At 32.7% G+C, this 26,382-nt stretch overlaps 2 protein-coding genes and 1 long non-coding RNA gene across 5 annotated transcripts; all 3 read left to right on the forward strand.

Moving 5' to 3' along the window:
• Positions 1-863: 863 nt before the first annotated feature.
• Positions 864-3,592, forward strand: LOC112324087 (uncharacterized). 2 transcript variants are annotated; one of them, XR_008057241.1, is made up of 2 exons: positions 864-1,269; positions 3,076-3,592. It is a non-coding gene; the product is annotated as an uncharacterized LOC112324087 (long non-coding RNA). The 2 variants fall into 2 exon arrangements; XR_008057242.1 differs by lacking the exon at positions 3,076-3,592 and adding an exon at positions 2,266-2,555.
• An 11,625-nt stretch (positions 3,593-15,217) lies between these two features.
• On the forward strand, positions 15,218-20,258 carry LOC7469367 (FRIGIDA-like protein 3). Of its 2 annotated transcripts, XM_006375536.3 has the most exons (5): positions 15,218-15,470; positions 15,722-15,810; positions 17,602-18,652; positions 19,099-19,274; positions 19,652-20,258. In XM_006375536.3, the coding sequence occupies exons 3-5, from the start codon at positions 17,611-17,613 to the stop codon at positions 20,069-20,071; spliced, it is 1,638 nt and encodes a 545-aa protein (XP_006375598.3). In that variant the 5' UTR covers positions 15,218-15,470; positions 15,722-15,810; positions 17,602-17,610; the 3' UTR covers positions 20,072-20,258. The 2 variants fall into 2 exon arrangements, with proteins under 2 accessions (XP_006375598.3, XP_024440653.2); XM_024584885.2 differs by lacking the exon at positions 15,722-15,810.
• A 973-nt stretch (positions 20,259-21,231) lies between these two features.
• LOC7469368 (TPR repeat-containing protein ZIP4) lies at positions 21,232-25,864 on the forward strand. Its single transcript, XM_002320524.4, has 5 exons — positions 21,232-22,709; positions 23,773-23,962; positions 24,091-24,123; positions 24,336-24,953; positions 25,078-25,864. Exons 1-5 carry the CDS (start codon positions 21,328-21,330, stop codon positions 25,723-25,725), a joined length of 2,871 nt encoding a protein of 956 aa, XP_002320560.4. The 5' UTR covers positions 21,232-21,327; the 3' UTR covers positions 25,726-25,864.
• Positions 25,865-26,382: the final 518 nt, after the last annotated feature.

Genomic DNA, 26,382 nt, shown 5'->3' on the forward strand with positions numbered 1-26,382 from the left:
GGTTAATTCCTTGAGATTGTTGGTAAGGACACAAGGAGGAAGAACATTAAAGACACTATCTTTAAAGATATTTCCTCTATAAAAAAAATTATTTTTAAAAATTATTATTATAAAAAAAAAACACTCAAAAAGTATAGGTTTTACCTCGTATATAAAGGAAACAAAGATTTTTCTGTTGCTCAACCCAACCTTAAACCTATTAGATTTAAATATTTCAACTTTAAAAAAAAATATTATACATTTAATTGGAATAAAAATCTTTTAAATAACTTCTCAAATTATATTATATTATTTACAACAAATTTTTCAAACCATAGCAGTAATTACAATTCAAATTAAATTATAAAATATTAAATATTATTTTAATATATTTTTAAATAAAAAATATTTTAAAAAATAAAAAAAATAATCCTGATAGACCCTGCTATGCAGCTCTGCCGCTTGGAAAATGAGCTAGAAAAGGGTACGGGAGGAGAAAGCAATGCAAATTCATTTGAACAGCCTCCATGATTTTCATTTTTGCAATTAATAGAAAAATTAAAATAATTATGAAAAATCACTTTAACTTCCCTCACACACACACACACACACACATATATATATATATATATATATATATATATATATATAACTCGGGGTGTCCGGGCCAGCTTACGCGCACCACGACTTATTTTCGGATCCATTGAACACCCTGCAAGCCCAGTAAACAAGTAAGACATCGCGAGGATAACAAACTCACACAGAAAAAATCGAATCTAAATGTTAAGGAAAGGAACAAATCCCTGCCATAATTGCTAGGCCTCGACCTAAGTGTTCACATACTATTTTCTATTTGGTGCAAACGATTAGACTCTATATTTTTTACTATATGTTTATTTGGATTCGAATGCATGTCATTAAGCATCCCAGAAGCCCTATTTTGAAAGATTTATTAAATTTTTTCTCTATTAATGGAGGTTGATTTCAAAGTAAAAGCCTATAATACCTCAGTTAGACACAGTAAATCAAATTTGACCCTTACATTTTGACTTCTTTTTCTTTTGATCCTTGAGATGTGGCAAAGCTCCAACCATTTTATTTCTTTCCTGCTCTTTTGGTTTCTTTCTTCTTCTTTCATTATCATTTTTTTATGTGAACAGAGCAAGAGATGAGATCAGGGCAACATCTTAAATCCAAACCCTATTTATGCAGATCATGGGTTTCTCTTTCTCTTGGAGAAATTGAGCCAATTTCATAGGTTTTCTCTTCCAATCTTGATTTGTAATAAAGGTATCAACTTCCTTTTTAAAGGTATCAACTTCCTTTTTATTTTTTTCTTCATGTTATTGTTCAAATCTTCAAGTTTTGTTTATTTACTGTTTTGCTAATTTGTTTTTTTAGATGATTTTCTAATATTTAAGGATCGAGTTTTTAACTTTGTTGTTTATTTTAGGCTCTTGAGGATCATAACAATCTGTTCTTGGGTTTCACTGGAATGTAGAAAACTAGCTGATTGTTCTTGGTGTTCTAGGAATTGGGTCCTTTAATTTGGTTGATCCTCACCAGAAAAATGAGTTCTTAGCCCTTTCTGGTATTGGGATTTTGCAGTTTCAAAACTGATGTTAATTCCCAGATTGCTTTCATTGCACCAAACTAATGTTTTTTTTACTTAGTTGTTGGCTGATGGTGATTCATGAAAGTCTCTCTTTTTTCTACCAATTACAGGTTGGTAAAAGAATTCATTAGTCAGAATTGAATGAGATTTTTATGTTTTACGTTAACTTGATTTTGACGTGGTTGGTAGTCTGAACATGAAATCTTTATTTAACTTTTTTCTACATTGTTGCAGTGAACAAACACATAGCTGTCATCCTCTTTTTTTTTTTGTTTAATGTGGGTGTTCAGCCAGCTTGCGCGTACCTCGACTAATCCCACGGGCCTTGAAGTTAACAACCATGTAAGCTTTCAGTGACCATCATATGAGCAATCACAAGACTCGAACCTGAGACTACAGAGAGAGCAAATCTTTTAGTTCCAAGTTCTTACCACTGGACCACCACCTATCATCTATTTTGCTAACCATGGTAGTAGTTGAAAGATGAATTCTTATGACTATTTTTTAAAAAACCCACTCTACGTTCATTCTTTACATGCTTGCAGCTATTAAGAATTTGCAAGGCTTGCTTTGTTGCTTCTGATTTTTCAGTTGTCTGTAAATATGGTTGTTTCTCACGGTGGATTACCTTTTAGGTAATGATTTCTTACTTCTTTGTTGGGTTTTGGCAGGTAATTATGGAGATAAAAGGGACCACTATTATTTATTTTTTTATTGTTGACCCGGGTATTCTATATCTTTTTTAAAGGACTGGACTAGTCTTGTTTGTGGTTCATGGCTGCTCCTTTTAATAAGTGTGTTTCCCGGAGATCAGACTTATATTCTTATCCTTGTGGGGATATAGCGGTGTCTTAACCGCTAGACCAACACTTCGTTAGTTAAAAGTAACAACTATTTGTTAGTTGCTTGGTAAACTTGAGAAAATATTAAAGAATAATATAAATTATATCTTGAGATCTTATCTAATAATTTAAATTTTCAGGTTGAATTGGTTTTTTTGTATGGTATTAGAGCTTTGATGACTAAGCGATCACGAGTTCGAATCTCACTATCCCTATTTATTTGATAAAAATTAATCATAAGGTAATGTGGGCTTGTGCAAATTTCAAGTCCAAAGAGTTTTCACTTAAAGAAATGTGTCAAAAAATAATATAAATTATATCTTAAAACCTCACTTAACAGCTTAAATTTTTGATTGAATTGATTCCTTTAACAATCTAGGAGCTATCTGTATCTAATCTTACAAAGTCATCTTATAATAATAACAATGAATTTAAAAGTTAACTCCTTTTACTCCTCCTCGTCTTATATTTCCAGTTATTATAAACAATGTTCTTTCTTTACTTTTTCTTCTGCTGCAACTCAGCTATGCATTGCTTGGCTATTTAACAATTATGCTGCTATTTTCCTCTTCTCCATTTGCATCACAAATAGATCTTCACGAGGTTTTGACATTATTAGTCCATCTGCTTGTTTTCCAGGAATCTTTTGCCCCATCCAGTCCCTAAGTGACAGAACTTGCGCTGGAATTGACAGAACTTATACAAGCTGGCACATTTTGCTCCATTAAACCTTGTGTTTTTGTGCCTTTTCACTGCCAAGAATAGTTCCGCAATGCCTACTCAAAGTGTCTTATTTTGGCCGAGCATGTCATCTTCAACATATATTGTTTTCGTTGCATAATGTGGTTCTAATTTTATTTTTTTATTAACGTTGGTGTCCGAGTCAGCTTGCACGCACCTCGACTAATCTTACGGGTCCTGAAGTTAACGATCATATAAATTTTTAGTGACAATGAGAGGACTCGAACTCGTGATCATTGAAAAATAAATCCAAGACCTGACCAATTAAGCTACTCCTCAGGGTTTACTGTGCTTTTATTTTGCTTGAGCATACATGATATAAGCCATGTTTCTCAGATTAACTTCATGCTCCATTAAAGTCCAGTTTTGCTGTTGTGCTATTTTATTTTAGTTCTCTAATTACACCTTTTCGTTATCATCTTCCTACAAGAATGCTCGGCTGTGTTTTAGTTCGTCTGCTTTGTGCCTTCCAATCCCTCACTTTGAGAAGCAACCTTTATCTTCTTCTTCTACTATTTAATGTGTTAAAATGCTCAAACGCATCATCTTTATCAACGTATTCATCTCCATGCTTTTTTCCTTGAACTCTTGAACTTCTCAATTGGACCAGGTAACGAAAGCATCTCATTTAAAATTAACAAATTAAACAGTTGAAAAATAAGGGACGCGGCCATAGCACGGTAAAGTCACTAGTTTATAACTAAAGTATCTTGAAGGTCTCATAATTAATATCAGCATGATACCAATTCTCAGCTTGGTAATTTTTGTGTATGTGTGTGGTGTCACAGTGATTTTTTTTTTGGAACCAAGATCTTTATAGTTATAGATGGAAAGAATAAAAAAAAATTGTTTTTTATTAGTAGAAAAGGGATGAAGATGTAATCTAATATTTTCATAGTTAGAAATCCTAACTGATTTCAGAGTCCGGATAAAAGGACTGGTTGTGTATAAGAAAAACGTTGCACTCTTAGTATAATTTACCTAAGGTATGTACGCTGTATTGTTTGCTTGTCTGGTATAAATTAAGGTATTATTATGTTTTCTAACCATTGATCTATTTAAGGTTTAAGAAAAGTTCTTCTCGGTAAAAAGATTATTATCTTATTGGATTAAAATCTAACAATTCTAATTTCAAAACATATTTTTTGCATTTTTCTTTTAATATCAGGAATATTGTTTACGTGTAAATTCATAACCTGGTATTAGAACAAACAAAATAATGTTTTTTTGTATTTTTAAAATGTAGGCCTAGTTCTAATGAATTTAATAAACTGATTATTAAATTTAAAAATTTATGCAAAGATATTAACAAAACTATTTTTCTTGATTTTTTGTATTTAAAGATGTTAAATCATATCGTGTATCTTTTTTATTATTATTTATACAAATATAATTTTTATTTTATTTTTGAGAGACTTGGTTATATGCAAATAAAAATAAAAAATATATTTTTGAAATTTTTGTTGTTTTTAGGAAGGAGGCTGATTTATTTAATATTAAAAAAACACTTCGCATATAGGTTATAATTTTACATATTAAATTGGTGAAAGCGAACAAGTGAGGAATTCAAAATTACTTACAAAATTATCTTTAAAAAAATTTGAAAATTATTAAAATTAGATTAAGATCATATTTAGCAAAATAATAAATATGTTTTAAAATCAAAGGAACAATGACAACGTGTTAATTCAAGAAATGGATGCATCTAGACCGACTTTTACTCTTTTTTTATTAATATAAATGTTCGGATCAGCTTTTGCACACATCAATTAATCTTACGAACTCTAAAATTAATATCCATATAAACTTTAAATAAATTTAAAATTTATAAAATTCAAACTAATAATTTTTAAAATAACCCTTAATCTAAATTACTGCAAACCTACAGGGAGCACCGGCTTTTATTCTTCTTCCTTATGCAGGCGGTGAGCCTAAACAATACCTACAAACAAACAAACAAAAAAAAAAACAACATAGCTGCGGTTCTCTCTCTCTTTTTATTTACAGATCTGTTTTTATCTCCATCTCTCTACTGGTTCTCAATGTTTTCTTTCACTATGACTGCTGATTTTAGGTGTGGTTGTCGGCGTCAGCTTGTGGGATAACTGGAGCTCACGGTGTCAAGGGGGTTGTGCTCTGTTGCCGCAGTCGTCCGTGGCTGGTTTTGTTGAAGCTGAAGAGGTCACTGATTGCTGTACATGGTGGATGCTTCTATTGTATCTCTTGGTGGAAAATGAGTACTGCTCACAGTGGTTAGTTCCAGTGGTGACTGTCATCGTGGGGAAAGGGAGTTGTTGCTGGGTCAGTGGGTGATAGTGGAGAAAAATAAAAGGGAAAGAGATGAGAAGGATTGTCCACCCGAAATTGATAGAAAGGGGGTATGCTGTTGATTGTGGTAGAGTGAGGTTGAAGATGAAGCTTGATTTTTTTTCAAGAGAGAAGGTACTGGTTTTGGGAATGAAGGCCATGGTAGGAGGAGTGGCAAATTGATGGAATCAATGGGATTTTTTGTTTACTTTGTATGTATGATTGGCGGTTGTGGAGGGAGCTCTTCTGCTTGGGATCTGGAAAAAAAAAAAACAAAGAGGAGAAATGGATGGAGAATAGGGTTGATGTAATATGTATGATGCTGGTGACGTGATGGTCACGAGTGGAAAAGGAAAGGAGGCTGATAGCTTAGGGAAGATGTTGAAAATGGTGGTTTCGCGTATAATAGCAGGGGCAATTTTTATTTTTCTTGTCATGGATTTGTTGTTATTTTAGGAAGGGGGAGACTAGGTTTTTTTTTAGGTGGGAGAGAGAGTGTCCTGTTACTTTCTATGCTCTAATTAATTAATTATTTGTTCTTTTTTTTTTAATGCTTCTCAAAATTATCCCCATTTTTATGACTAATACACTCCTAAAATTCTTCCTTTTTTTTTTATTCCCTCACTATTTATAAATAAAATAATTTGTTTTTTATCTTTTCAAGCAAATTTCTGTGATCAAGTAAATTATTTTGGTTTTTTATTTTTTTCTTTGTATTTTAATCCCTTTATCTAAATATTTTTTTTTATCCCTGATGTATCTTATTTTTTTTTGTATTTTGATATTTTTAAAATAAACAAAGTTAATGTTCACTTAATAACAAAAAATAATTAATAATTTTAAAATAAGTGCGTTAAAAATCGAACACATTAAAATTAAATTTTTAGTTCTTTTATAAATTGAATACGTTTAAAGTAAATTTTTAATTCTTTTAATATTTGTCAAAAATAATATGAATACATCAAAAATATTATTTTTTTGAAATTTTTATTATTTTTTGATTTTTTTCAAAAAACAAAAGTTCATAAACCAGTTGACGATAATGATTAAGATAGTCTGATTGAAAATCAAGTGTAATTTTTTGCTCCCCCGCGCCCGCGCAATAATGTTAAATCCTCTTCGTAGCACCATTATTTTTTATATTTTGAGTGTGTTTTACAATATAATAGTAATTGTTTTTCGAAGTATTTTTTATTCTAAAATATATTAAAATAATATTTTTTATTTTAAAAAAATTATTTTTATCATCAGCATATCAAAATGATCTGAAAATATAAAAAATTATTAATTTAAAGCAAAATAAAAAATAAAACAAAATAAATTTTTTAAAAACATTTTCAAAATACAATACCAAACATACCCTTTCCAAACTCTCCCTGCTCGCCACCATCTCGTAAAAGATGCAATCATATGGTTCGAGTTCCCTCTTGGAGTTCAGGCAAATGGGTGAATATATATATATATATATATATATATATATATATATATATAGTTTTTATATTATTACATTAAAATAATTAAGAAATATTTAAAAATATTAATTTAATATTTTTTCAAATTAAAATTAATTTTTATCATTAAATAGACACTTGATATAAAACAATATTTCTTAAAAAGTTAATATAAAAAGACATAAAACATTTATATTTATGTGATTATTATAAATAAGCTACGAAACTAAGAGTAATCATTACAAATTAGTTATCACACACAATTATGTTTAAAAAATATAACAGAGTTCGTTCTAAAGTAAAACAATTAGACGTCAAGTCCCATGAGAAACTTTTTTATGGTTTTTTATTATTATTATTCTTGATTTTGTCTTTGTTTTATATTCCCTAATACCAACAAAATTTTGTGTATATATATATGTTTTTACTATATAACTAAATATAATTTATTGTAGATTGCTACGGTAAATTGTTTTTTTAGAGTGAAAAAAAAAAAACTTGAGGGTGCTGTATTTTTATCTTTTTCACTAATTCATTGGTCATTATACATTTTTATCTTTAATATTAACAAAAATTAGAGTTGTTTACCAAATATTTTTTAACTTTTGCTTTTAAACATAAAAACATTTATTTATGTTTAGGATAAAAAAATATTGGGTTGTTCGCTAAAGGATTTTTTTTTTCATTTTTTGTATACAGTTAAAATATGTTATTGACCTTGGAAGAGACAAAAAAAAATTGTTTGTTTTCAATTTATTTCTTTAATTATAATTTCTTATGTGTTTTTTTTCATTTAATTTTTTATTTTTTTGATTTTTAATATATTTTCTTGGTCATTTTGTTAAAATTTTATGCTTTTAATTTCATCATGTAATCAAAGTTTTTTATTTTTTATTTTTTTTATTTCAGTCCTTATTTTTTTTTTATTTCTTCTTGTTTTTTTATAGAATTTTTGTTTATTTTCAATTTAGTCATTCAATTATAATTTCTCATATACTTTTATTTTTCATTATGGTTCTTATTTTTTTAATTTATTTCCTTAGTCTTTTTGTTAAAGTTTTATTGGCTTTCAATTTTATTTTTCAATCAAAGTTTATGTTGTTTTATTTTTTCCAATTTGACCCTAATTCTTTTGATTTGTTTTCTTTTCTTTTATTAAAGCTATTTTTCAATTCAATTTAACCCTTCAATTGAAATTTTTTGTTTGTCCTCTAATTAATTTTTTTTATGTTCACCCTCATTCTTTTAATGAAAATTTTTTCTTAGATCCTTTTGTGTATTTGATTTTTTTTTCCTGGTTTCATCTTTCGATATTTTATTTGTTGGGAATTCGCCTTTATATGTTTATAATCTAATGACTCAAGTCACAAATTTTAATATTTAATGTACATCTTTTTTTTTTCTTTTACAATCTTATCATTCTGCATTAATTTTTTAAAAAATATTGGTTTTTTTTACTATCTTTGATTTTTTTTCTATGAGTTTATCTCAGTCTCATGATCTATATTATAGGTTTTGCATGCATTTTTTGGATAGAAGTCTTTTTTAAATTGTTTTGTTTATGTTTGGTTTCTTAAGATATTATTCTAATCCATCTGTATTTTTTTTTTATAAAAATAAACTTTACTTTTCAAAATAAAAAATATTTATTTTTAAATAATTTTCTTATATGTTCAGTCTTGCGTAATATTGTTTTTAAGGTGTGAGTTTATTCAATCAATTTCATTTGTGTTTTTATTTCTATTATTTTTTATTGATTTAAATAAATAAGTTCAGTAAACTCAATCGGGTAAATGTCTCATTTTGAGTAATTGAATATCTTGATCTACATTCATCTCTTAATTTTTCCAATTTCTCTTTTAATTATTGTTAATAAATTTGTTTTCATTTATTTACATAGAAGGTTATTGATTTATTTAATTAGATGCTTGCATAATCCTTTTAATTTACCTTTAGAATTTTTTTATGTAAAAAAAATACATTGAGATATACTGCATACCCAATATTTTTTAAAAAATTAACAACCCGCTACAAATCATAGATTAAGGGGGTGTTTGGCTTGGAGGTATGGAATATTTTTTTTTTGATGGGATCAACATAGAAAATATGTATTTTTTACTTTTGTGAGGAGTGATTTGTGCTTTAAAAGAGTTATATCTTTAAAAAAAACCAACAACAACTTCAAGCTAAACACACACTAAATAGCTAGAGCGTGTTTGAGAGTGTGGTTGTGGTTGCTTTTTAAAGTTGTTTTCACTCGAAAATGTATCAAAATATTTTTTTTATTTTTTTAAAATTATTTTTAACATCAATGCATCAAAATGATCTATAATCACCCAAAAAATATTAATTTAAAACAAAAAAATAATTTAATTTAAAAAAAAACATTTTTAAACCACAAAAATATCTGTATCTAAAACGTGGCAAAAGGAACACCACTGTTTTCGTGAATTCCGCATCTGATTGATGAGAACCTATTTTCGTCATGAATTGAACACAACAGTTCTCCTCGCTCAAGGCATGAGTGATGGGAATTCTTGAGCGAGGGGAATTGGGAACCTGCCAAGCTCATTTCAGATGACTCACCCTCGCTCAAGGTATAATTAATAACAAGACCGTTTATGTCAGGTATCACAGCAGTTTAAGACTAAAATGTATTGTAACCCAAATCCTAAGACCATGCCGAATAGTCATGGGCTAAACAGCCATGCGAGAAGTTTAAGCCATGCAAGTTTGCAACCACCCTCCCATAGATGATTTAGGAAAGATACCACCTTCTCCACCCTTTCCTCTCAACGGAACTATCATCCACTATTAATTAAATAGGTTGGGGTTTTTATCAAATTTATTAAAATTGTCTCGGTCTATGAATTGACTCAACATTTGAATTATGAATTCGACGGGTTATTCTAAGTCTAAGTAAATTAAAATTATATAACATCATTTTAAAGAGAACAAAATTAACTTTGAATTGATTTTTTTTAACCCAACTTAAAGTAAGAGTTAGATTGACTAGACAAGCTAAAACGAGTTTAATAATTATAATTTTTATTAATCAATTGTGTAGTGGGTTTTCTTTTTTGTTTTCTAATGCTATTAAGCATATTTAATAAACATATTATTTTAATATATTGTTTTTATTCATGTTTTAGTTTTTTCTTTTTATTTTTACATGATGTGATTAATTTTCTTGAAAATCTATATTTGGAGCTCATCGAAATTTGGGGTTCTTGTTTTTTCTTCTCTCTCCTCTTCATATTGGGTATCCAAGGAAAACGCAATATGAAAGGTTAGTTTTCTTTTAATTTGTCGATCTTGGTGAGATGAATTTTCTTCTCTTTCAAATTGTTGATCTTGGTGTATACAAGTTCCATTCGATGGGGAAGTTTATCTTGGGTGTTATTTCACTTTAAAATTACCTGAAAACACAAATTTGATATTGAGAAATTTTTGGATTTTAGGTTAGTTTTTTTTATTTATTTTTGGATCAATTTTTGGTTGTTTTAAAGAATAAACGATTTTACTTATGTCTATAGGTTGTTTTCTAGGAGTTTTTTTACATCAAAAAACGGTTGGAAAATGGATTTTTTTGGGTTTAAAACAGCTGCCTTGATTTTCTAGAGACCTTTTGGTCCCTAGATTATGGGCCTACAATTGCAGCCTTAAACGACACATTTTCTAAAGAAAAAAGATGATGTGTTGTCTATGGGGTTTAATAGAAAAGAATAAGGGCGGACAAAACTAACAATTAAAAAAAAGGTGTGGCGCCTAACCTATTTGTTTTTTTAATATATTTTCTAAAGTTATTAAGCCGACCTAGGACAAGGATCACGAGGGTCAACCCGGATTCACAATAAAATTTTATTTTTTATATAAAAAAAATCAAAATGACATCATTTTTAGTTTATTTTTGTAAAAATTCAACAGGTTTTGTATTAGGTTTTGAGTTGGTTTTACTCGAGATGGAAAGGTCATGAGTCAACTCGGGCTTTTGAGAGAACCGTATCGAGTCAGTTCTTCCCTTTTATTAAATCCGATCTAGCCTAGGCCTTAGGTCACCGGGGACATCGGTCAGCCCACCAGGGTGGCCCAAGTTTTATAGCGGTGACATTTTCAACCCTTTAGACTTGAAAATAATATACTATTTCATCCTTTATTTGGTATTTAAATGTCTTTTATTTTTACTTAAAAGAAAAGCTTTTTTTATCAAATTTTAAAAATATTAGGCATGTTTTTTATTTTGGTTAGGTGCATCCCCTAGAGGATATGCCATGTTTGCCCAGGGTTAATTATGATGTTTTTTTGTTCTTATTTTAATTTAATACTTTTACTTCCAATTTCATCACTTGATATTAAGTTAGTTGAGAATTGAGCATTGTAATTTATTTTGGTTTGATATTTGTAAGTTTATCACGATCTCAACATACACACCTCAATATTTAGTTGGTCTCTTAACTAGCATTGATTATTCTCAACTTAGTAGTTTATTTTCTTTTTAAAATGCTTCATTTTCTCACCAAATTAACCAATACTTACTTCTCATTTCTTAATTCTAATTTTCATGAAATAAAAAATAAAATAAATTGAAAAATAACATAATTGGTAAAAGAATAAGTTATAAATAAATTTAAAAAATATAGTTTTTGAAACAAATTTAAGAAATAGGTTATAATTCACTCGAATGCAAAAATATGTGAAGAATTCATTGGTCCAAACCAACGACAAAAAAAGAAAAAAGAAAAAGTAAAATGGTGTTTTACTACACAAAAAGACTCAATTGTACATATTATTAGTTAAAATGGTGTTGTTTTAAGCCTTTTAGCATGAAACGATGTGATAAAATTAAATTTAATAGGCAAAAAAAAAAAACCCAAGAGACCCAAAAAAACATCCATGTGGACTCGGACGTGGTAGCTCGAGCCTATATTGGGCATACACTCAGGTTGGGCATGTTGTCATGCCTAGTTAGTGCTGGCATGTTGCATACTGTAATAACCCAATTTTGGATTCTCCAAAATTTTCTTGAATGTTATTTTATTGCTATTTTTATTCATAAAATCCAAAAATAAGGACCATCGAAATTGAATTGTTTGTAGGGCCTCAGATGTTTTTAATAACCCTACAAGTGATGGATATCCATCCTTCTTATAGCATGTTGTTAGGAAGGTCATAGATACACACCACTAGGGTCGTGACATCATCTCTACATCAATGTCTGAAGTATATTATCAATGGTAGAAGAAACCTTGTCCATGATAAGAAATGTGTCGGTTCCTTATATTGAAACAGAAGATTGCAAAGATGTAAATTTCCATGCCTTCAAGATTGTGAACACTAAGGCCATGTTTGTTTCCCGGAAAGTAGTTTCCAGGAAACCACTTTCCAAACTTCCCCATGTTTGTTTGTCATTAGGAAATTTGGTCAACGAAAAACACTTTCCGGTCAAAGAAAAATTTGGCTTGATTTTCAGAAAAGTGTTTTTCTTTTTGGCTGTGTTTGTTTTCCGGAAAGTGGTTTCCGGAAAATCACTTTCCAAACTTTCCTGTGTTTGTTTGCTGTTAGGAAAGTTGGTCAACGAAAAACACTTTCCAGTCAAAGGAAAATTTGGCTTGGTTTTCAGGAAAGTGTTTTCCTGAAAAATTTAGGCGGAAAACACTTTTCGGAAGTTGTGAAAAATTTAGAAATATCATTATTTGCTGATTATATCAAATTTGATCCTTAAACTTTTGATTGCTATATATATTTTGTTTTGAATATTTATTTTCAATTTCATCTCTTAAAATTTAATTTTTATATTAACTTTGGTCCTTATTTTTATAATTGTTATTTGCTTTTTCCTTATCATTTTTTTATTGAAATTTTTTATCTATCAAATTTGGTCCTCATTCTTTTGATTGTTACTTATTTTATTTGAAATAATTTATGAAATGTTGATTATTATTATTTTAATTTCTTCATCTTTCATTTTTTTTTTAATTTTTTAGATTTGATTTCTATTATTTTGATTATTATTTATTTTATTTGAGATAATTTATGAAATTAAATTTTTTTTCAATTTCATTCTCATTCAACTATTTAATTTGTAAGATTTGTTCCTTATTATTTTAATAAACTTGAGAAAAATAAAATATTAATAAGTTATTTTCCAGCTTATTTTCCATGACATAACCAAACACTGGAAACTGTTTTCCAACTTATTTTCCATTACACTACCAAACATCAGAAAGTAATTCACTTTCCCGGAATTCATTTTCCAAAAGGAAACTACTTTCCAATAAACAAACTGAGCCTAAATGGGTACTAGAGAATACAGTGTTAAGAAGACCAACTATTTCTGATACTGCCAGAATGATAGCTAAGTGCTTTTTGAAACATGGGCTACCATTATAGTATGATTCAATTTCTGGAAATCCTAAGAGAGTCAACATAATGAAAATTAAGGCTGCTGATAAGAGGTTTGGGCTTAGCATTAAGCCTAAGAAAGATGATAATAAAAAGTTGCTAGGATTTAGCGAGAAAGAAGGTTGGCCCGAATGGAAAGAAGAAAACCAGAAAAAAAGGGCATTGTAATCCCACCCATCCATATTTCTTTCTCAAAGTCAGTATATGTAATGAAACCTAAAAACATGATGGAAGTTTTGAGGCAGAAGCTTGGTGCCATAGATGTCACCAATACAGAGGAAGGTGAAGAAAAGGGCTAGAACTATAATGATGAGCTAAAAACAATGAAATAAGATGAATTGTTGTCTTAGTTAACTATCCACTCTCTAGAAAAAGCTCCAGCCAACGCCTTCGTGCGAAAGCTTTTAGTTGATGAAGTATTCCAGAATTAGGAGATTGAAGAAGCCCTAGTTGTTTTCAAGAAGTAATGATTAAGCGTCTACTTATATTTGCTTTTATGTTCTTTGCATTGTAAATTGCTTTGTGTTTTTGCATCTAGTTGGCAATCTTGGCTTAAGATGTCAACATAAGGCTTTTCATAATTATTGAGCCAACTTTTAAAATATTATTGAGATCATGTATTTTCTTCAACAATTCTTTTCTATTTTTTTTGTTTTGTTTGTCTATAAGATATGTATTTACACTAAAAACACCTTCTGTTTTCAAGAATTCTAAAAGCAAATCCTCCACAAATCCACAAATATATTGCATTGAAAATAAATGGCCAAACTTTGATAAGGATGTGATTACAATGGATGAAGAATAATAGAAATGAGATTATATAAAAGAGTTTACTAGACTAGTAAAACAGTCTGAGCATGCCTGGAAACCTACAAAAGAAGAATTAGAGGTGATAAATGTAGGCACCGAGCATGATAAAAGGGAGCTAAAGATTGGAACTCTGATTACTGCAGAAGAAAGATGTAATTTAACTTCACTACTACAAGAGTATACATATGTATTTGCCTAGTCTTATGCAGATATGCCTGGTTTAGACATTGATATTGTAGTACACAGAGTGCCTTTGATAGAAGGATGTAAACCTGTTAAGTAGAAATTGAGAAAAACTCGACCTGATATAGTTAAATAAAAATGAGCTTTGAAAAAAAAAAATTATAATCCCACTGAAGTCCATAACTCGGTTCACAGGTTTGACGTGCTAGCCTGGGTTATCTAGTTTATAATTTTGACGAGTTCACCCACTAGTCAAATATGTTTTTTTTTTTTGTCTTTTAATTGTTTTTAAATTTTTTCCCCTATTATATCTTTCAATAATGGATTGGTTGAGAAATAAACTACATGATTTATTTTTGTTTGCTTTCCATATGGTTATTATTGTCTCAAATAAGTTTTAATTTTTAGGTTGATACTCGATTTTATGATCATATATTTTTACTATATAATTAAAAAAATAATTTATAAAAAAAGTTATTGAACTCAATGAAATTCATGACATGAGTCAATGGAGAATTGAGATCAATTCAATTTATCATTGTCTCAATATTTTTTTTAATTTTTTTTTATCTTGAAGTTTTTTTTAAAATCAAGTCATGTTTTTACCAGTTATTAAAATTATATTTGAATTCATAAAATCAATTAATTTAATTTGAGCAAACTGACCCATAATTTAGCTGAGAACTCATTATAGATAAATAAATTATAAAATTTCAAGATTAAACTATTATATCAGGTTTAATAACATATTAATAAATTATTTATACCAGATTAAAATATTATTCTTACTTTTAATATTTTTTTACTTTTAAAAAATTAATCTTAGTTGCGGCAGACCACGGAACAATAAACTAGTTTACATATCAAGTGAGGGTAAGAGGTGAAGAGCACACATGGTAGTGCAAATAGCAAAAAAAGGTGTGGACAAGAAAAAGCAAAAGGAAAGAAGGCTGCTGCGGTATCGCATTCCCTTCTTTTGTCTTCCTTCTCTCTGAATTTCCTCTCTTTCCTCCTCCTAGGGATCGAAGGGTAAGCAGCGAAACCCACCTACCTACCCACCTACCCCACTCATACACAGTCCAATCTAATCCGCCATGGATTGATCGTTACGCTGCTCAATTCTCACTTATTATCACTCGGGCAAGTCACTCTTTCTTTTAAGCTGATATGATTTGTAGATCGCCTTCCCTTGTTTGCTCCAGAAATCAGCTCCATTTAGCTACAATTTCGGCTTAGATGTGCTTATTGGCTAGTAATACTTAGGAAACGAAAAGACAAAACTGTTACTCAATCACGGATTTATTGAATTGTAGATTTGCAGTTTTGTTTGTTTGTTTGTTTGTTTTCTGTTATATTTCGCTGTTTCTGATGGTTAGGCTTTGTTTCTTCAGGGTTTCAGTCATTTTGTTAGTCTGTTTTTGCTCGATCTCTTACTTGTCTGTTGATTTAAGCTCACTTTCAGCTCGTTGAGGAATCAGCGGTAAGTTATTATTGCGTGTTAATTTGATTTCTACCTCCTCAACCGTTCCTCTGTGATGAAATTTCAGAATTGTTTTGTTTTGAGCTGCTGTTTGCTCTCACTTGTTGTTAATTTATTGGGTTTCGAGTTTTAAAACATCTTGGAGGTTTAGTTATCCATGCTGTTTAGGGTTTTGAGATACCTGATGTGTGTTTGTGTGACTACCAAGGCTAGGTGATAAACTCGCATTGCACAGCTGTATCACATTCAACTCATTAAAAAAAAAAGTGGGAAATATATTCTTGCTTCGTTTTGATTTATGTAGTTTAATAATAGTAAGACCCTTACAATTGTGCTTGACCATTACAGGTTACTGGATCGTTATCTGTACTGTCAGTTTTGGTTATGAAGAGAAGCGTCTTCGAGATTGTGATTTTTTTTTTGTGTGTCGTCATTTTAGGTTACATCAATTATTTGCTGCTCCTGGCTGAACCTGGATCAGCCTGTAATTATTTACATTTTGTGTTAAAAAAAATAAAATAAAATAAAATAAAATAAAAATATAGGCAGTGTATTCTGGTCTTTTCTAAAGAAGCTTTTACTGAGGTGGTTGTTGGTATTTTGTCACTTGGATTCATAGTCCACAACAAAATTGACACTTAGTTAGCATCTGTTCCCTTGATGGAATTTGGGTTTATCTTATTCAATAAATTCATTGCAGTTTAAAGGGGATAAGAAAAGTGGTGTAGCAAAGGACCTTAGATGATTGCATTTACTATCTTGGTGCTTTAATGATCTTAAATTGTTAGTTTGAAACGAGTTCATAGTACTTTTGGAAAGCTTTCAGTTTTAGTTTGTAGGCCTGTTCCTTCACAATTCCTCCAACATCAAAGTCAAATTAGCACCTGTTAAGTTCTTTGATAGAGTTTCTTCACCCTGTTGGATTTTCACCTGGGCTAGGCTCTAGGTGGATAAAGATTGTCTATTTCTATTCTCTACCACATGCCATCTGATGATTTTCATGCTGCCATACTTTTGTTCTTGGGTCAGTTAAAATGTTATAAAAAAAGATAATAGAAGAATAAAACCTTTTACAACAACTATATGTTCCACTTGAGTTCCTCTCTGGTGCATCAGAAGCCTTGATTGGAATGCTGTATTTTTCCTTATTCTCCACTATTACTTCCTCAGATTGTTTGAGTTCGTAAGGGGGAGCTGCCTTCTTCCAAACCAGTTCTGTAAAGGGGACTTACATATTATGACGATGCATATATGAACTGACCGGACACGTTTTATACCAACCTGCAAGCCAATGTGTTGGCATTGATTGTGAATGGAGGATAGTTCTGATGCCAATGTCCACTTTATAGCGATTCATGATTTTAGCCGTAGCATTTGTTGTCCATGTTGTTTATTTCACATGACCGAGTAGGTGTATTACACCCTGGAGTAGAACTTGGTCTCCAAATCTTGGAGAATTCTGACATCAGTTTTCATACTTTGGTCTTCAAAGATGTTAGAAAGAAATGTTGTCACTATTTTGTTATGACTGATGAGCAACTTTATTCAAGTACCTGACCTGTCATTTTGTGTTAACCTTAATATGTAAACATATTTTTTCACTATATTGTTTCCATGTACTTTGATTGGTTCTTTCATCGGGTTTCACATTGATCTGTTCTGTGTACCAGAAAGCCACCTGCATCATCTAGCATATGATAGCTGTCAATTTATGTACTTTTTTTCTAAAAAACAATTGTCATACATAGCCTTCCTTCTGTTTTGTAATATCATTTGTCTCATTTTCCTCAGCTTTCTGCTATGGAAGATTCTGAATCAGTTGCAACACTCATGGACTCAACAACGTCTAAGATACATCAACTTCAGAAAGCATTTGCTGAACTTGAAAGTCACCGGGCTGTAACACTCAACCTGAAATGGAAAGAACTTGAGGAGCATTTCCATGGGCTTGAAAGATCTTTGAAGAGGCGGTTTCACGAGTTGGAAGATCAAGAAAAGCAGTACGAAACCAAAACTAGGAGAGCCAGGGAAATATTAGAGAAACGAGAAGCTGCTGTCGTGGCCAAAGAACAAGATTCATTGGAGAAACTCCAAGAGAAACGAGATGCTGCTATCTTTTCCATTTCGAATGCTCTACAGAAGCACAGGAAGGTATCTTCTGTGGAACCTGCTGTTGTGTCCTATGATGACCAATTTGGATCACCAGCTATTGATGACCAACCACCTGAAGCCATGACTGCTGAAAGTAACTTAGGTGAAATAATAGATCCTTCTGAAAATGGAAATTTGGAGTATCCACAGTTAGTCGAACTATGTGAACAGATGGACTCAGAAGGACTGCACAAATTTATTTCTGACAACCGTAAGAACCTTGCGGTCCTAAAAGAGGAAATTCCACTTGCTTTAAAGGCTGCAGCAAACCCAGCTCAATTTGTGTTGAACTCTCTGGAAGATTTTTACCCCAAGGAAGTGTCAAATGTTGATGGAAAGAAAGACTCAACCTTATTGGGTGTCCGCCGAACCTGTATCATGTTGATGGAATGCCTTAGCATTTTGTTAATGTATGCAGATCTAGTTTCTGTATCTGATGTAATTTCAGAAGATGTTAAAGATCAGGCAAAGGCTATTGCTGAAGAGTGGAAGCCAAGATTGGATTCTTTGGACGTGGATGCTAACAATGGGAACTCCTTGGAAGCACATGCCTTTTTGCAACTTTTAGCTACCTTTGGGATTGCTTCTGATTTTGATGAGGAAGAGTTATCCAGGCTAATCCCAATGGTTTCTCGTCGTCGCCAAGCAGCTGAACTATGTCGTTTTCTAGGGCTGTCGGAGAAAATGCCAGGTTTGTTGAAATCCTGTTGCACTTAAATCATCATATCACGAAGCATATCATTGCTTAAGTTAAAAAATGTAGGCAATAACACAAATTCTGTGGCACAGTGTTAAAAACCTTATTACTGAAGAGTATATGAAATCTTCCCTTAGAAAGAAAATATGAAACTTTCGTGTTAGATTAGAATCATGATGATTCGATGACTTTGTTTTGGTGTTTATTGAACCAAGCATGTAAATTTTCCTTTTTCTGGATTCTTGTTTAAAGCAACATTGCATAAATCTTGTTGGCTTTTGCTCAAATGGTAAGTTCATACCTTGGACAAATGAATTTGGTACAAACTGCAAAGAGCATAGAGGCTATTTGTTTCCTTTTTTTTTGTGTCAATCTTGCTACTTTTTATTTCCCACTGTTTTTCTTTTTCATTTTACCTCTTATACACATGGATTCTTCAGGTGTAATTGAAGTATTGGTAAATAGTGGAAGGCAAATTGATGCAGTGAACTTGGCCTTTGCATTTGACTTAACGGAACAGTTCTCACCAGTTACTCTACTGAAATCATACTTGAAGGAGGCAAGAAAAGTTTCTTCATCATTCAAGCCTGGAAATGCATCTCCCATCACTGGGCAGGTGCGTGTCCTGTCTCCGCTAGATTAATTAATTGTCCTTTCCTTTCTACCATTATCTCTTGACAATTTGATATTGTGCTGTTGTGTATTCTGAAGTAAATTGTTGTTTGATAACTTCAACGTGTAGCTAAGATTGGTTTGGATTGCTCATGCTAAGACTCCCACCTAAATGAATTGTGGCAGGTGCTTATTATACATAAAAGTGGGCTTTCTAGTTGGATGCCAAGAAAGGATAGATAGATGATATTGTATTGCATATATGCTCAAGAACAATTTCCATTGAAATCTTATCTTAGCTTTTGATGTAAAGCCACACTCATGCTACATCCCTTCTGAAAAACTCTTGAGGACCTTTTAAGAAATTTTCTGTTGTTTCAGAATGAGGTCAACGAACGAGAGCTGGCAGCCCTCAAGGCTGTGATCAAGTGCATCGAAGAGCATAAACTTGAGGAGCAGTATCCTGGGGATCCGCTCCAAAAACGCCTTCTTCAGCTAGAGAAGGCCAAGGCAGAAAAGAAAAGGGCAACCGAAGCTGCCAAGCCTCAACCCAAGAGACCACGTGCCAGTGGCGTCGGATGCGGGCCCCGCGTCACTAGCAGTGTTCCTGAGAGGACATTCTATCCTAGAGTACCCGAGAGGTACCCGCAGTACGTGTACGACAGACCATACATTTACACTGGACCTGCTGACAACCATGTTCCTCAACTCATGAGTTCTGCTGCTACATACAACTTCTCTCCCAGTCACGGCAACTACTTTGGAAATGGCTACCAGTACCAGACCCCGTATCATCACTAGTTAGTAAAGATGGCGAAAAGGTGACCTTGATCCTCATTTTAACTGCTAGCCTTAACCCGTCAGCTCGTTGATGTTGTATGAATGAATTTAGTATCTAAAAAACCAAAAAAAAAACTGCTATGTGAATTTTTAATCTGCTGTACAAGAGATAATTTGATCCTCTAATATATGCACTCTGTTTTCTGTATATTTCTGTTTCGTTTTGTCTTGCCCCGCCAGCTCTCTTTTGTCTGTGAAAAACTCTTTCGAACGTGGATGACTATAGTGTGAACAAAGTGCAGCAATTATATTTTTGAATTTTTTTTTTATTATTTTAATATGTTGATGCAAGAAATAAATTTTAAAATATCAAGAAATTTTATTTTAATATATTTTTAAATAAAAAATATTTTAAAAAACAAAGCAGAAGACATAGATGAAATGCTAAAAGTCAGATTTTTGCTCCACTCCCTTCCTAAAATATTTAAATTCATCAATAGTTTATATAAAAATAAAATATATAACTTTAAAAATAAAGGGATCCCTCTTTAAATCATTTCTATAAAAATAAAATCCAAGCTATAAAATAAAAAAACATCATTTATAAATTATAAAATCATAAAATATAAATTTATAAAAATACTCCACTAATCATAACATAAAGTCTCTGTATTGTAATGAAAATTAAAATTATAACTTTATAAAACAAAATAAAATTAAAAAAAGTTTGGATGATGGGGCAAATGAACCTCTTATATGTTTTCATTCTCAATTTTGGTTAAATTCAATTAAAATTTATTATTTTTTAATTTGATTTTAATAAATTAAATAAAAATTTTATCTAACAAGTAACATGTTTATTATTGTAGTGGTTACTCTCAAAGTGTTTTTTGTTTGGAAATATATCGAAATGAAATTTTTTTATTTTTTAAAATTTAATTTTGATATAATTATATTAAATCGATTTAAAAATATTAAAAAACTAATTAATTTAAATTAAATAAAAAAAATTTAAATTCTTTTTAAAAAATAATTTCAAAATACAAAAACAATGCACTCAATATTGAATGAATCAAGTGAAATTAGTAAATTACCCGACCTTGTCTTGTAGCCTTATGCAGGCTCCTAGAAGCCCAACTATATATCTGTAGCTAGGCGTTATTGGCAGACACGCCTTTCTCTCTCTCCCTCTCTCTTCCCTCCAAAAAAAAAAACCGTTTTCGCTCCTTCAAATTCAAAATTAATTTCAGATTTTCTCCCTCCCTCTCTTTCTCAAAATGAAAATCACCGAGATGTACTCGCCGGATCTCCGGAAACCAAACCACGACAACCAATTTATTCAGTCCAACCACCTCCACCAACACCTCCTCTCTCAGATCGAATCCCTAATCATACAAACCGAAAACCTCTCCCCTAACTACCATTCCTTACCGGAAACTATCTCCTCAGATCTCCGCCAAACCCTAACTCACCTCACTCAACTCCCTCCATTTCCTAACTCACTCAAGCTCCATATCTGGAAGCTTGCCTACCGCCTCTGGAATGCCTGCATCGACATCTCCAATGCCGTCTCCATCCTCCCTTCCTCCCCCTCCCCCTCCCACTCCTCCTCCTTTGTCGAAAACCACGCCAAGCTCCGTCACATCGCCGCCGATATGATCTCCCTCGCCGGAGACGTCACCAGCGTTACCTCTCCTGCTGTCAAATCCGCCTCTTTCTACCTCAAGACCGGCCTCATCTGGCATGATCTGAGAACATTTGATCTCGCGTCGTCCTGCTTTGAGAGAGCTACTGATATCGTTTCAAAGCTCGACATAGCCGCAATATCGGATTCGGGAGAGAGAAAAATGCTGTTAGATTTAAATCTCGCGAGATCTCGAACTGCCTGGGAGATATCGGACCGAAACCTCGCGATAATACTGTTAACTCGGGCGAAAACTCTCCTCTTCGGGTCATCAGATCACTACAAACAACTAGCCAATCAGTACTTGATATTTGGAAAGAGCGTGTTATCCAAAAACAACGATACCGATAACAGTTTAAAAGAAGCTTTGAAGCTAATGAGCGAAGCTCTGGATTTAAGTGAGAAGGGATCCAGTGCAGCGAGAACAAGAGAGCAAATCATGGAACTCAAGGAGTTAAGATCAAAATCACTCCGATTCATCTCGGCTGTTCATTTACAAAAAGGAGAGTACGAGAGTGTGATTAAATGCGTTAAGGTATTGAGGGAGGGAAATGGTGGTGGTGATGGCGGGGACCACCATGCCAGTCTCCCTGTTTTGGCAATGAAGGCGTGGTTGGGTTTGGGGAGGTATGGAGAGGCAGAGAAGGAGCTGAGGGACATGGTTGTCAATAAGGGAATTCCTGAGAGTGTTTGGGTTTCTGCAGTAGAGGCGTACTTTGATGCTGCTGGGACTGCAGGGGCCGAGACAGTGAAGGGAGTGTTTTTGGGGCTTTTAGGAAGGTGCCAGGTGAGTGCCAGAGCTGCATTCAGGGTGGCGAATAGAGTGCTTGGGTGTGTTGGAAGTGGTGGAGAAGGTTCGAGTCTAAGGACAAAAGTGGTGGCAGATTTGGTATCTGATGAGAGAGTGGTGGCTCTTTTTGCTAGCGAGGCGACTGCTAAGGAAAGGGCGGCAATGCATGCTGTTCTTTGGAACCGGTGAGTTTCTAAAGAATTTCCCGCCAAACTTGTGTCTGCCTTGAATGAAGAGTTGTTTATTTTCTTTATTTTTTTTCTTTGTATTGCATTTCATGAACTATAAAATTTTGGTTTCTTTATCTGAGTTTGTGATTTCTGTGAAACATGACTTTATCTGAGTTTGTGATTTCTGTGAAACATGAAAAATGATGGCTTGCATTCATTGTATTGATCAAGGCCTGTGTTACGTAGGCTTGTTGATACTGGCTAGGATTATCAATTTTTTTAACGGGAATTGGGATGCCCATGGCATGTGCTTGGCTAATGTTTCCTTGAAACTTGACTTGTTATTCCTTTTATCCTGGGATTGCTTAATAGAAGGAAAAGAAAACAGAAAAGAAAACCTGAATCCCTAGAATTTCTTCTTATTATTATTCCGAAAAAGCTGTTTGATTTTCTTACAAAGAAAATGTGGTTTCCAGGAGTAAAATAAGTTGTTTACCAAGTATGGAAGCATTGCGATGGTATATAGGATTGTTCAAATTTATTCAACCCATGTTAACACATTCGATGGGGTAAAATAGAACTCTATATTTGGATACATCCTAGATACTGGGATATGATATGATCCATGGTGCTGTAACCTCAGATGCTAGGCAGCTGAATGGATCATTATTCCGTAACCTTCACAATCTGTTGTTTTAAGTGGTGCCATGTATATCGTTTCTGAAGCCCTTTGCGGCAAACCCTGCCTACCGTCCACTTCTTTTCACTGATTTAATATTTTGTCTCACACCTTTGCTGAACAAAGAGCAATTCATATGTGAACCTTCATTTGCTGCCAATTAACTGTCTTCCTAAACTTGATTCATTACATTGGATTTTTTCCTTTAAGATTTCTCCTTGCTGCTGGAATTTAACAGGCAAGTCAAAGGAAAGGAAATGATTTCTATCCAAAATCTTTTAAAAATGGAGAGTTTCATTAGTCATGGAGACAAAAGCCTAGCATTTTAGAAACTGGTATTCATTGAAAACATTCCTTGTCATATCTGATCTTTTAACCACTCCCTCTTTGTTTTTGCAGTGCTTCTGAACATTTTAGATCAAAAGATTACGAGACAAGTGCAGTGATGTTTGAGAAATCACTGCTCTATATATCACATGACATCGAGAACAGAATTCTCCGTGCAAAGGGCTTCAGAGTTTTGTGTCTATGCTATCTTGGCCTCTCCCAGTTTGATAGAGCTCAAGAATACATTAACGAAGCTGAAAAGGTATCTTAATCAACTGCAAGCTGGTGTTTTGGTGTATAAATTAGCTAAGAGTAAATGATCTTATTACCTTTGGAAAAGCTAAGCTGGGTAGTAATTCCATTTCTTTGGGATGCTTTCCATTTGTGCAGCTTGAGCCCAACATAGCATGTGCTTTTCTTAAGGTACTCTCTCTCTCTCTCTCTCTCTCTCTCTCTCTCTCTCTCACACACACACACACACACACACAAATACACACTATATTTAACATATTGATCGCTGAAATTTTCTCCTGTTGAATCAGCACAACCTTTATTTCATCTTCGCAATACCCGGACTTCCTAAGATTATTTTATTGATGATTACCACATCTTGATATTTCTTCGTGCTCACGCAGTTCAAAATCTATCTGCAAAACAACGACCATAATGGTGCTATCAATCAGGTCCAGGCAATGAAAACTTGCTTTGATTTCACTCCAGACTTTCTCTCCCTTTCAGCTCATGAAGCTGTTGCTTGCCATGCTCTTCCTGTTGCTATTTCCTCTCTATCCAATCTCCTGAGCTTCTACACCTTGGGAAGATCCATGCCAACAACAGAAGTTGTAGTGCTACGCACATTGATCACAATCCTCATTCAAGACCCTGGAAACGAGGTAGAAGTCCTCAAATTCATGAAAAGGGTTCACGACCGGGCATCTGAGCTTGGGACAGAGTGCTTTTTTGGAAAAGAGGAGACTGGCAGACGAGAAAAAAACTGGTTTGCTGTGACTTCATGGAACACTGGGACTAAATGTGGAAAGGAGAAGAAATATGAATTATGTGCAGAATTTTTGAGACTGGTATCAGGATTTTATGGTCTCGTTGATTGTCAAGAGGAAGAACACAGTATTATGGTCTGCAAGTCATTGATATTGTCTGTCTCAGCCATGGTGGCTTCAGAGAATCAAAAGAAGACTGCATTGACGGACTCTGAAGTGAAACAAGCTGTTGAACTGCTAGATAGAGCAGGGAAGGTATGCCCTATCAGTTGTTTTCTTGATTATAATGCACTGAGTTGAAAAAACAGATTTGTTGGAAATTCTTTGTTTGTTGATATCCTTCGCCCTCATTTATTAACATTTTGGTGCATGGACGCAGATCCTAACTTCAATCTCAGCAGGAACCCAACTTGGTGGTGACAAAATCACCACAGTTGAGCCAGACCTCTTCTTCGTGCACACCTTCAATGCCTACGATATATACGGCAGACTTGGTAATTTTGGGCCACAGCAACAGCTCCACTTCGTAAAGAGTTTTGCCACCTCAAAGGCATGCGATCCCAAGTACCTTCTTCAAATTGGTCTTAGCACCTCACAGGGTCCGCGGTCTAACCCTGAAGTAGCCAGCTTTGCTCTAAACGAGTGTCTTTCAGCTCTCCTTTCCTCCCCCTCACCGGACTACCCCGACGTTGCTCTTGTAGTTCGAAGGCTGATTGCATTAGCAAGCATTCACAAAGGTGATTCAGATGATAATGCTGTGCAGAATCTGTACAAGCAAGCATATAGGATAATGGTCGGGTTAAAAGAAGGCGAGTATCCCACGGAGGAGGGAAAATGGCTTGCAATGACTGCATGGAACAGGGCGGCAGTCCCAGTGAGGCTAGGGCAGGTTGATGCGGCGCCGAGGTGGATGGATGCTGGGTTGGAGCTTGCAAGGGAGGTTTCAGGGATGGAGACTTACAGGGCATGCATGGAGGATTTTGCAACTGCTTTTAATAAGAAATCTCATTCGCACAGTAATGGTTAAAACCAGTCTCATCTTTTACATATTACAGACTATACATGATAAAAATCTCATTCGCACAGTAATGGTTAAAACCAGTCTCATCTTGTACATAGCACGGACTCTACATGATAAAAATCGCTGGCGCAATATTTTCTGTCGAGTAAGATAGCAATTCGTACTGCAGTCCTGTTTGATACATTTTGAACCTCGCAAGTGTATTTAATTAATAAGCATTGTTTTTGAAAATATTTTTTTATTTATAAATTGATTAAAATAATATTTTTAAAAAATTATTTTTAATATTAATATATACAAAAAAATTTATTTTACTCAAAATGATTCTCTGTAATTAACTGCACTATGCACGCTCCATTGTCTGGCACCAAGAATTTTATTAGCTTTCATAGTCATTTTGATACAGCAATGGGAATGGGTTCGCGTTTTGTTTTTTTTTTTTTTTTATGAAATAATAAAATCGTCATATTAACTGGAGTTTTTTTATTTATTATTATATATTAATATTAAAAATAAATTTTAAAAAAATAAAAAAAATATTATTTTAATATATTTTAGTATTCTGACCACCATCAGTAAAATAAAACAAAAAAACCAGTTATTATGGTTGGAAGTAATTAATTTTGTTAAACATTAACAAAATATATATATATATAAAAAAAA

The sequence above is a fragment of the Populus trichocarpa genome, chromosome 14 (assembly GCF_000002775.5).
Source record: "Populus trichocarpa isolate Nisqually-1 chromosome 14, P.trichocarpa_v4.1, whole genome shotgun sequence".
NCBI classification, from domain to species: domain Eukaryota; kingdom Viridiplantae; phylum Streptophyta; class Magnoliopsida; order Malpighiales; family Salicaceae; genus Populus; species Populus trichocarpa.